We start from the raw sequence: 12,057 nt of genomic DNA on the forward strand, positions 1-12,057 counted from the left end.
TCATTCAAGTCATTGATTTAAAAAAAAAAATGTTGAGGTCATAAGGTCAAGACCTCTGGCTGCTTCCTCTCTCTAGAAAGACCCATTTTTGCTTTTTCTTCCTCGGTGCCTCCTGCTCCGGAGTTTGTCAACCAGAACTGCCACAGTCCGGATAGATCGTGTCCAACAGCATCCCCCTGATTTACCAGTCTGGTTACCCTGTCAGAAAGGGAAGTGAGCTTGATCTGGCGCGACCTGTTCTTGAAGGCCTGTTTATTTATTTATTTTTCTCACAAGCCATCCCTTTAATAACACATTAGGAAACTGAGGGTCAGAAAAGGAGATACTTTGCTCAAGGTCACACAGCCGTACGGACGGAGTTGGGAACCGCCAAGTCGGGAGCTCTTTGTGGCATCCCTGGGTTGTCGGGTTCGCTCTTTTTACTCTGTCTTAGAAAGAAACAAACATCTGTGGAAAGGAAGGCTTGGGGGTCCGAAGCTAGGGAGGGACCCTGGAGATCCTCTACAGCTGGGGCGCTACGGCATCCCGTCACAGCTTCCGCATTGTCTAGATGGGAAACTGAGGCTCTTAGAGAAGCGGCTCGCGCAAGGGCATAGTGCGCCGAACCGTGCTGACCAAAGATACTGTTCTCCTTCCCGTGTGGCGCATTTGATAAACTTGTTTCAGCACAAGGTATCTTGTACGGTTCCCGTGTCGGTGAGGGAAGCTGCGACACTCAGCCGCCAGAGATGCAGAAAATAGGGCAACCACCCGCAGACCTGCCCAAGCCCACAGTCCCCCCGCCCATACGCCCTTTCTGCTCGACCAATCAGAGGCCCGAGCGACTAGGCAGCCCCAATCAGAGGTCGCACCAAGACAACCAATCAGTAAGCTCAGAGCCTGGAGGCTTTGGAGGAGCCTCGGGGAGGGGCCAACCAAAGGACGGAGGAGGAGAACAACAACAAATCCAATCAGAGACTCCCTCTTCTTCTTCTCCTGAGGGCGGGGCGCAGTCTCGCCGCGTCGACCAATGAAGGCAGAGGAGGGCGGGGCGCGCTCTCCGATATGGGCGGGGTAGGAGGGTGAGCAGAGGAGGGGCTTGTCCAGCGCGGCGTAGCGGGTCGGCAAGAAGCCGGGTGAGGGGCCGTTTTTTTCCGGGCCAGGTCGGGGGTGGGGGCTGCGCGGACTCCCTGTCTCTGGGGCCTGGAGGTCCTGGGAGGTTCGTAAGGGCACGAGCAGCGATGAGGGACACACTGAACGGCATATTCCCGGGGTGCGATGGAAAGTGTCAGGGTCGCGCCAGACCTCAAACCGAAGCTCTGGATTGCGACGTATTGAGAGAGGTTGGGGAGGGGGTCTTCCCACGAATCCGGGAGGTTCTGGATCCTGCCCAGATACCGTCGGGGACTGGGGTGGAGGGGGATGGGGGGAATAGAAGGAGGGGGTAGAAAGCTTCGTTGCCATGGCAGCGGATGTATGGATCCCAGGAAGGCCGCATCACCCCATCCTTCTCCGTTCCGTCCCCCTCCCCATCTATCCCTCCGTCATGTCACCCGGGCCCACTGGCCTCAGGAAGCCAGGCTGGGGCCATGGAGGGACCGGATTGGACATCCGCCATCGCCTGCAGCCCCGCCATCCTTCCTCCATCCCTTCCTCCGTGCTCCATCACTCCTCCCTCCCCTGGCTCCATCTCCCCCTCTCACCCACTGGGGCTCCCACTCTCCTGCGGAAGTGCGGGGGGGGGGGCAGAGCGAGTGGGAGCTTTGCACCTCTGCCCCTGCTCGGCCATGTTGGAAGCTTACTCTCTTTCATTCCCCCCTCCCCCCTTCCTTTTGCTCTTCTTCCCTCTCTCTTCCTCCTCTCCCTTCCTCCTTCCCTTTCTCCTTTCCCTCTCTCTCCCTCCCTCCTCCTCTCCCTAACTCTCCCCTCCCTCTCCTCCTTCCTTCTCTCTTTCACTCTTCCTTCTCTACTCTCCCTCCTTTTCTCACTCCCTCTTCCTCTCTTCTTCCTTTTTCCCCTCCCTCCCTCCTTTCCGCCTTCTCTCTCCTCCTCTCTTTTTCTCACTCTTCTTCCCCATTTCCTCCCTCTTTCTCCCTTTCCTTTTCCATTTCCTTCCCTCTCTTCCTCTTCCCTCCCTCTCGTTCTCCAATTTTCCCTCTCTTTTTTTTTCTCCCTTCCCTCCCTTCCCCCCCTCCCCCAGAGGCAGGAAAGGTATGAACTGTACCTCGGAGAGTTGATTTTTATAAGAGTGTGAGGAAGATGTGGCCAAACTGGTGAAATAAACACTTTATCTAAGGCAGCTGGACGGGAGTCAACGCAGTGTTGAGCTTTAATGGCTTAAAACGGCACTTTGGGATCACCTAGGCTCCTGTGGCGCAGTGGGAATAACAGGACTTGGTATCAGAACCAGGTTTCCAATGATGACTGCTACTTACTGTTTAACCTGGAGCATGTTGTTATCCTTGGGACTCAGTTAACGCAGCTATAAAATGAAGAGATTAGGGCATCGCTGCTTCCTTAAGTTTTACAATCTCTGATATCTGGCATCTTGTGAATCAGAGTAAGAGAAGAAAACTTTTTCTAGTATAAAATTTGTTCTATCTAAATTTTGTAGCCTCCCCATACCTAGCACAAGTTTCTTTATACAGTAGGCTACTAATACAAGGTGTTCCAAAAGTCTTGAAGTGTGGAAAGCGATCAATGCTTGAACCATTTCACTATAACCCTTGTATTTGTTAAATGAGGAGTACAAACAAATATAAGGCAGAGACTTTCCCCATAATAATTTACATTTTTAGGGAGTCATAAATGGGTTAAAAATGAAATAAAAGATTAAAATAATCCAGTGTAACAGAAAAGGTGTTGCAAGATGTTTTGTAATTAATTGCTAACAAAACCACACAAATATTAAAGTTCAGAAGAGGGAAATATTTGGACTATAGCTATTACTATTTTTGAGATGTTGAAACATTACTTTTTGACAGGTATGATTTGGAAAGTGAAAAAAGGAAAGGGTGGGCATTCCAGACAGGTGGAACATCACCCTCTTAATTAACTCATTTTGTTTTCCAGGATTGAATTTCTATCAAGCCTCTGAGTCATTTTTACTGAAAAAGGCTTTCTTCTCTCACCATGATTCATAGCCTGTTCTTGATCAACTCCTCTGGGGACATTTTTCTAGAGAAGCACTGGAAAAGTGTGGTTAGTCGTTCTGTTTGTGATTACTTTTTTGAGGCTCAAGAGAGAGCTACTGAGGCAGAAAATGTGCCTCCTGTGATTCCTACTCCTCATCACTATCTCCTAAGTGTTTATCGCCACAAGATTTTTTTTGTAGCTGTGATCCAGACAGAGGTGCCACCTCTTTTTGTCATTGAATTCCTTCATCGTGTGGTAGACACATTTCAGGTGGGTGAATCTAGAGAAGGCTTACTTGTAATATCTTTTAAAATTTTACAGGTGACTCATTCTGTACCTCATAGTAATGATGGGGAAGGTATTTTCCCAAAAGAGTCTTGCTATTGTTCAGTTCAACAGAGAAGCAATCTCATAGCTGATGAAAATTATTCTTTGGTCACTTTTACTTCTAGAATGAGAAACTGATTGCCTTTTAGATGTGAAGGACTCTCAAAGTTGGACACCATACCAAACATCATATAATACTTCCTGTCCTTGATCGAATATAGTCAAATGATATTAAAATTGCTGGTTCACAACCCTTTCAATTCTGGTGACTAGTTTTAATTCCATTTTCCTTCATAAGCTAGATGATTAGAAATAACATTTTACCATATGGTTCTTACTAGACACTAGCCACAGTAATAAATTGCTTTGAATTACATCAAAATAAAATAACCATAAAGGATTTTAAAGAGAAAAGACCCTCACTTATTAAATGTTTTTTTAATTTATAAATTTTGTTTCACACAGCAGACAAATAATTTCACTGACAAATCACCAAAAAAGTGTATTTACTGAAAAATTAAGGAAAACAACATAAAGGAGTATATGTGACTAATACTACATGTAATTTCTCACTTAAAAGAAAGGAAAGGCATGTGCTTTAATAAGTTAGTACCATAAGTTAATTATTATTGTAGCAAAATCCTAGTTTCAGGGGTGAATGGTTTTACAAAAACAGCCTTTAATTTGCAATGTTTGTCTATAGCTTGTGGTGAGTTCATAATGAGGCAGGTGGCACAGTGAATAGATTCTGGGTCTGGGTTTTAAATCTGGCTTCAGACACTGTTTGACTCTAGGAAAATCACAATTCTGTCTGCCTCAGTTAATAACTTATCTCTAAAATAAGTTAGAGAAGGAAATGGCAAAGGACTCCAGTATTTTTGACAAGAAAATCCCAAATGGGATCATGAAGAGTCAGTGAGGATTGAACAACAACAGAGTATATAATGTTGGTGTTAAATCTTAATTCAGATAGAAACCTAAAAAGACTTCATTATTAAAATAATTTTTTTAGCTTTCAAATTTCACAAAGTGATGGTTCTCTTTTTTTGTCTTCAAACATTGGCAGGCTTTAAATCTTCAAAGAGGAAAGTTAAGTTATGCAAGACTGTTAATACAATGTAGAACATAATTTTCTTAGTTATTTTGGACAATTTAGCTAAGGTCTGACTCTAGACGGTAAAATCTACTATGGTAAAATCTACTACTTAACTATGATTAATTCTAAATCAAATTTTCTTCTCAGTTCCCATGATCTCCATTTGCATAGTGCAAAGTAAAGACTCTTTGATTGAATTTCTGCATCATGTGAGCTCTGGAATTAGCTGTATGAATACAAAATTTGGAGGATTGGCAGAGAAGACAAACACTGAAACATTTAGCTAATACAAATAAAAAAGCATTGTCAGAGTCCAGCTATATCACATGTTTAAAGCTTATTTTGTGACAAGGAAAGCCAAAGCATGTTTTATAATCTTAATTTATTATGTTCATATATATGCACACACACACACACACACACTGAAGATTGATAATACAAAAAAGTGAACAATTGTGAGATATCAAAATTGATATGGAACACTACTTCTTCCATACTTCAGAGATGTATAATTTCATAATTGTGAGTACTTGCACTACTGATGCAGATTGCAGTCAATCAGTAAGTCACTTAATAAACATATATTTTACACTTACTAATTGCCATGTACCATGCTAAGGTTCTGGGGATACAAAAAGAGGCAAAAGACATTCTTTATCCTCAAGGAGCTTACAATCCATTTGGGAAGACAGCATGCTGACAGATATACAAAGCAAACTATATATGGGAGAAATAGGAAATAATTAATACAGGAAAGGCATTGGCTTTATAAAGAGTTGGGAAAGGCTTCTTTTAGAAGATGGGAATTTAGTTGGGACTTAAAATGAAGCCTGGGAGGTCAGTGGTCAGAGCAGAGGAGGGAAAACATTCCAGATAAAAGGTATAAGGCAGAGAAATTTTCTGAGATGAAAGATGGGAGTGTCTTGGTGGAATAACTAGGAAATCAGTGTCAGTTAGATTTAAGAATATACACTGGGGAATTAAGTATAAGATTATTATAAAGATTTTAAGAAAATCACTTTAATGTCTGAATGGAAGATGAATTGGAATAGGGAGAGACTTGAGGCCGACAGATCCACCAGCAGGTTATTGTAGTCCAGGTCTAAGATGAGGGGGAGAGATCTGAATTAGCAGCCTCAGAAGAGATAATGAGGTGTATTCAGGAGATGTTACAAAAGTGAAATGGACAGGCCTTGGTAACAGCTTAGATATATGGAGAGCAAGAGATAGTGAGAAATGCAGGATGGCTCATAGATTGTGAGCCTGAGATACTGGGAGGGGTGTTGTCTTCTGTAATAATAGGGAAGATAGAACAGTCCTTCCAAGTTTTTCTTGATGATATTTAAAGTTGACTGGCAAAAAAATCCGGATGGCCAACCTTTTGAAGATGTCTTTCTTCTTTTGTCTGGGGAATTCCTCAAATGACAGGTTGCGGTCCATTGCTGAGACCCTCCAGAATTTCTGTTCTGCTTGCGGAGCTTTGGCAGTTTAACATCTATACCATGATATAAGGCATTGAAGGTAGACTTTAGTGGACTAGCTATTTCATATAGTGAAAATTATAGAAGCGAATGATAATTATAGATGAAATGAAAGTAAATGAAAATTATAGAAGCAAATGATCTCAGCAAGTAAGGGATGGAACTAGAATAAGTCATTTCAACAAATACAGTTAAGTGCATATTATGTACAAGGCATTAAGGATCCAAAAACAAGATTGCAAAAGGCTTTATGTTGAAAGAACTTCCACTGTATTGGGAAGATACAGTAACATAAACAAGCATATACAAAATATTTTCAAGAGGGGGAAAGAACTATAGTGAGAATCAGGAAAGGTCTCATATAGATGATAGCAGGTGAGCTATCCTTTGAAGAAAGCTAGGGATGCTAAGAGATGAGCAAGGATATTTTATAGATGTGGAAGTGATATGTCAAAACTCAAATATGTGAGAATGGAATTTATGGGAAACAAGAAAACCAGTGTATTTGAAATGGAGAATATAAAAGGGAGTAATATGAAATAAGACTAGAGAAGTAGGTTGGAGTCAAATTGTGAAGGGCTTTAAATGGCAGGCTAATGAATTTGCGTTTTATTCCATAGTGAATATGTACTCATTGAAGGAATTTAGTTGTGAAAGAGGGAAAATATAACCATTTAAGGGAATCACAGGGTCAAGTAGAAGCTGTTTTTGAAGACGAGGCAAAGGAGGGGAAAATTTGGAACGCATGGTTTTGCAAGGGTCAATGTTGAAAAATTATCCCTGCATATGTTTTGTAACTAAAAAGCTTAAATAAAAAAAGATAAAGATGAGGCAGACCTGAGTGTGTTGTTGGTCTCAATACAGGAACCAGTAGAACAGGAGAAATTGAAGCTAAGAAGGGGAATTATTTAAGGGATAAGCTCCTATAGAAGATAGGGGTAAAATGATTGGATCAAAGGTTAGGTGTTAGCCTCAACAAAGAGAAAGGATGCCTTTTCATCAAATTGAAGCAAAAAAGAAGATAAAAGTTTGAAGAAATGGAGTAGAGAAGATGGAGGATGTCTACTATTTGCTCAGGTAGCAGAGTTGTGGGAGAAGGGAAGATAAGAGCTATATAAATTTAAGAAAGGGAAGAGAATGATGGTCAGTTGATGGTTGTAACAAGGATTTGGACCCAGTGATAAAGATGGATAATAATAATAATAGCATTTATATAGCGCTTTAAAGGTTTATAGAATACGTTTATATATGTTATCTCATTTGAACCTCATAACTTTGTCAGGTAGATTTTATTATTATCCCCATTTTACAGATAAGGGGGATTAAGTGATGTTCTAAGGCCACATATCTAGTAAATGTGCGGAGGCAGTATTTGAACTCCTGTCTTTTCTGACCTGATGTACAGCAGTCTGCTCACTATGCCTCCTATTTACCTTCTGGGATGAAGTGAAGTAGATAAGAGTGAACCCCAATGGAGGACAGGTTGCTGAGTGATGGTGGGCTAATGAGCATTTTGTCTACTCCTCCTGACCCAATTCTTAGAAATGCATGAGAGAAGGAACATTTAGTACTAAAAATGACCAGGATACACTGTCTTCTGAGGAAAAGGTAGATTTTTCCTCATGCAAGATGGAAATAATGTGAAGTCAAGAAATCTGGGATTAAGAGGAATTAACAATTAAATGCAGATTTTGGAGGATACAGTAGAATAATAGAGCCAGAGAAGGTGAGGACTTTTAAAGGCTAAGACTGAGGTAATTAAGGATGCGCATACAGGGAGACATAAAATAGGAAGAGGAGTTTCATTTCAAAAGTCATTGACTCTCTCTAAAGCAGATCTGAGAATTTGCCCATCATAGCTTAAGGAAAATCCTTACCAGTTGATCAGAGCTCCTATGCATAAATAAGCAACCAATCTGAGTACAGATTCTTTAAAGAAAGAGTTCTTTTACTATTTCTGACTCTTAAGAGGCCTAAGATGTCTATAATTTTGAGCCCCTAAAAGGTGAAGAAAGAATAACATGATGATGGACAGCTGACAACTAGACCAAACCCAGGGTTCAAGGCCATCTTCCCTACCATTTTGGAAGATACCCTACATTTGGAGTAAACATTAAGCAAGTTCCCAGTCCCTGAATTTTGGAAACTAAAGCCCTCTTATGTACCTTTGAAATGCTTAGGCTTAAGGATATATGATGGCTTTGAGGATGTTTTGGAACAGGCCCTTTCATGCCCTAGCTCCTCAAAGCTTAAGCAAAGAGATACAAGATCAAGGGGGGGATTTGTAAACGATAGTGGGGATTCTGGAGTATGAACAAGGGAAGATTTTGAACTTCGAAGGAGTGAGGCCTAGGGAACCTGGGGAGGAGTGTGAGGTAGGAAGGACAGATTTTTGCATGCTGATACTTCATCTATGATACTCCATCTATGATAGCTGGTGTCTGATCTTTTGAACTGTACATTCTTTGCTTAGATGCCTACATTCTGAAACTTGATCTTATCCTAAGATGTAACCGTTTCTGTGGTGAAACATGTGACAGCTAGTTAACATCCGCATAGCAGCATTACATGACTGATTATAAATACAGGAAGTAGGAAAAGATGTTTAATGTAGTTAAACCATAAAGGAATTTGGAAAGTAAAAAATTTGGTTGTGTTTTGAGTTTGACTTTTAAATTTAATAAGTTTTGAGGGTAATCAGACAAGTCCTAAATATTATGTCTTATTTGAAAAGTGATAGCTTTACTTTGCTTTTAAGAGTAGTCTAGTACATTGGTACAAAATTGTGCTTGCTTTAGAATTATTAGAAGCTTGTGTGTTAAAAGCCTCTTTTCCAAGGTCTGGGGTGATCTCAAGTGTGGCTTATAAAATCTTGTAATTTAAAAAAAATTAGATTTGGGATGAAAACTTGATAATCAAAAGCAAAACTTCTATTGACCTTAACTCCCTATTTTAGTATGAAAGAAATGTTTAGGTAAGACAGAACTTATCTAAGTTTAAGGAACTCACCAGAACCCAGAATTTCAAAGTCACAGAATTAGAATTTCATTTACAGAATTGAGTCCTCAACTGTCATCCTATCTAGATGGGAGCAACAGTCCATGCTATCATAGATTTTAGAATGATTTCCTTAACTTAGCTAATCAAACAATTATTTGGTCAACAGGTATTGAGTTAGCTCTACAATGGGTCAAGCACTGTGTTAAGAATAGAAGAGGCAAAGATAAAAATAAATAGTGCCTTCCCTAAAAATGCTTATTTTCTAGAAAAGGAGATATCATGTACATATAGAAGCATATGAAAAATATATATAAACTAAATATAAGATAATCTTGAAAAGGAGATATACTAGTAGCTGGATCGGGGAAGTCAGAAAAAGCTTCAAGTTAGAGGTAATGTTTGAACAAAATTTTGAAGGAAACTTAGGAATTCTAAGAGACAAAGGTGAGGAATATATTCCAGCGATGAGAGACAGCTTATACAAAGGTATGGAGATGAGAAATGGAATGTTGTGTGTGAGCAGCAGGAAGAAAGACAGTCTGGCTAGACAAGGTAAGTCATTTATAATGAGGCTAGAAAGTTAGTTTGGAGTCAATTGTAGAGGCTTTAAGTGTCAGAGTAGTTTTTATTTGATCCTAGAACCAGTGAAGTGTTTTATTAACTAGGGGAGTGACATAGTCTGACCTGTGTTTTAGGAATATCACTTTCACAACTCTGGAGAATGACTTGAAGAGGTAAAAGACTAGTGGTCTATAGTTTTCTCTGGAGACCTGTAGCTTCTCTGAGGCATTTTTTGAGATTGTTTGGAGGGTAATTTGGAAAGGCTCCAGAAAGTTAATTTCTCATTTTGCCATCTTGGCACCAGAAATATTTCCTTCACTGTTCTTTTAACAAAATGCTCTTTGCCATACTTAACTCTGCTGATTTCCAGATTTCTACATATCTTCTTAATTTGCAGTGTTGTTCTTGTCACTCAGGCTAACCTCCATTTTAACCAGTTCCATTTCTTTTGAATAAGATATATGCCTTTCCGGAGTTATATGCCAATCTTAGATCCAATCAGGGATACCTATGAGATTCATGTTAGGATCTCTAGATTAGCTTGTACATTGAAAAAACTAAAGATCTAATGGAATGCACATAATAAAGCTAGATGAAGTAGAGATGGGGTTGTTTTGAGCCTCATATGTTAAGTGATTTGCAAACCCTAAAGAACTACATAAATTTCAGTATTATTATTCTCATTTTATATTCAATAATATTTACATAGATAGGATGATAATCTATTATCCTTTTGTGTTTGATATTCTTTGAATTATTGTGCAGATGGATAAGATGATTGTGCATTTTAAAATTGTTGTGTTATAAGCAGTTTTTCCTTCTTTAGATTTAAGTAGCTCTTTGAATTGAACTCGTGTTATAATAAAAACAGCTGGTTGACCCAATGGCTAGAGCTCCAGGCTTGGAGTCAAAAAGATCCAAATTCAAATCCACCCTCAAAAACTTACAATCTATGTGATCCTGAACAAGTCACTTAATCCTATTTCCCTCAGTTTCATCATTTATAAAATAAGCCAGAAAGAGAAATGGCAAACTACTCCAGTGTATTTGCCAAGGAAACCTTAGCAAGGATCACAAAGAGTTGGACAAAGCTGAAAACAATAACTGAACACAACAGAATAAAGCTATTCCTTAGTTGCTCAGCATTGATCTCCAATACATCATTGAATAAATTAGAGATGAAGATATCATTGACAGAAAGCAGTATGAAATGTGTTAGCAATATTTTGTTTGCCCTTACAGGTACAGAAAAACTGTCCTTTATTGATCTAGGAGATTAATGATCCTTGATAGGTTTTCCTGATTACTCAGGACTTAAAAGACTTAGCCTTATGAGAAAGTATTCACCAGTCTTTGACAGAAACCACATTTCTGTCTTTTTTTTTTTTTTTTTTTTTTTTTTTTTTTTTTGAGGCTGGGGTTAAGTGACTTGCCCAGGGTCACACAACTAGGAAGTGTTAAGTGTCTGAGACCAGATTTGAACTCCCGTCCTCCTGAATTCAAGGCTGGTGCTCTATCCACTGCGCCACCTAGCTGCCCCCTGGAAACCACATTTCGATGTGAGATAGCACATTTCTTTTTTCTTCTTTTTTTAGGGCAACCTTATTCCCATTTTCTTCGCCTTAAATTCTCTGCCCCACCCTCTGCATTGAAAACAAGAGAAAAGAAAAATAAAACCTTTATAAAAATTTCCAGCTAAGTAAAATTAATTCCTACATTGGCCATATCTAAAAATACATTCCTTTTTTTTTTATCATCTTGAAGAGATCACTTCTAGTAACTAATCTGACTTTTAAAAAGAAAAAAGATAACCAAATTACTCCTATCAAAAATGAAGACGAATAAATAAAAATGGAAGAGACAATTATATGTAAAGAGAGAGAGAGAAACCCTTTTGTCCAATTATATATCAACAAAACTGATAAAGGAAATGGATGATACTTACAAAATATAAAATAATTACATTAACAAAAGAATAAATAGACTAAATAATTCAGGATCAGAAAAATAAATTAAATAAGCGGTAAATAAACTCAAATTAAAAAAAAACAACTCAAATGGGTTTGTAAGTCAGTTCTATTAACCATTTAAAGAACAATGAATTTAAATACCACATAGACTATTTGTAATAATGAGAAAGACACCCATTTAATCTCTATGATATAAATATGGTATTTCTATACTATAATTATGATTTCCCTGGTTTAAACCAGGGAGATAAAAAATTATGGATCCCAATATCCTCAATGACTATTGATGCAAACTTTTAAAAATTTCAAAATCTTCCTTTTATCCCCTCCTCTAATCATTGAGCAGGCATAAAATATGATATCCATTATACATGTGAAGTCATACAAAACATTTACACATTAGCCATGTTACAAAACAAAAACAAAAATCATGAAAGATAAAGTGAAAAAAATGTACTGCAATCTGTACTGAGAGTTCTAAAAGGAATTCCTTTCAAAATAACTAAAG

At 38.9% G+C, this 12,057-nt stretch overlaps 1 protein-coding gene across 4 annotated transcripts in view; it reads left to right on the forward strand.

Moving 5' to 3' along the window:
* The first annotated feature begins 890 nt into the window (after positions 1–890).
* Positions 891–12,057, forward strand: part of AP3M2 (adaptor related protein complex 3 subunit mu 2) — a 32,387-nt gene continuing 21,220 nt past the window's right edge. Inside the window, exons 1-2 of one of the 4 annotated variants that reach the window (XM_074287355.1) lie at positions 891–1,061; positions 3,052–3,384. In XM_074287355.1, coding sequence (XP_074143456.1) covers positions 3,112–3,384 — 273 coding nt within the window. In that variant the 5' untranslated portion in view covers positions 891–1,061; positions 3,052–3,111. Of the gene's footprint in view, positions 1,116–1,176; positions 1,323–3,051; positions 3,385–12,057 lie in introns of those variants that run through there. The other 3 variants (XM_074287353.1, XM_074287356.1, XM_074287354.1) reach the window with 3 other exon arrangements.

This window comes from Sminthopsis crassicaudata, chromosome 2, assembly GCF_048593235.1.
Source record: "Sminthopsis crassicaudata isolate SCR6 chromosome 2, ASM4859323v1, whole genome shotgun sequence".
NCBI lineage: Eukaryota > Metazoa > Chordata > Mammalia > Dasyuromorphia > Dasyuridae > Sminthopsis > Sminthopsis crassicaudata.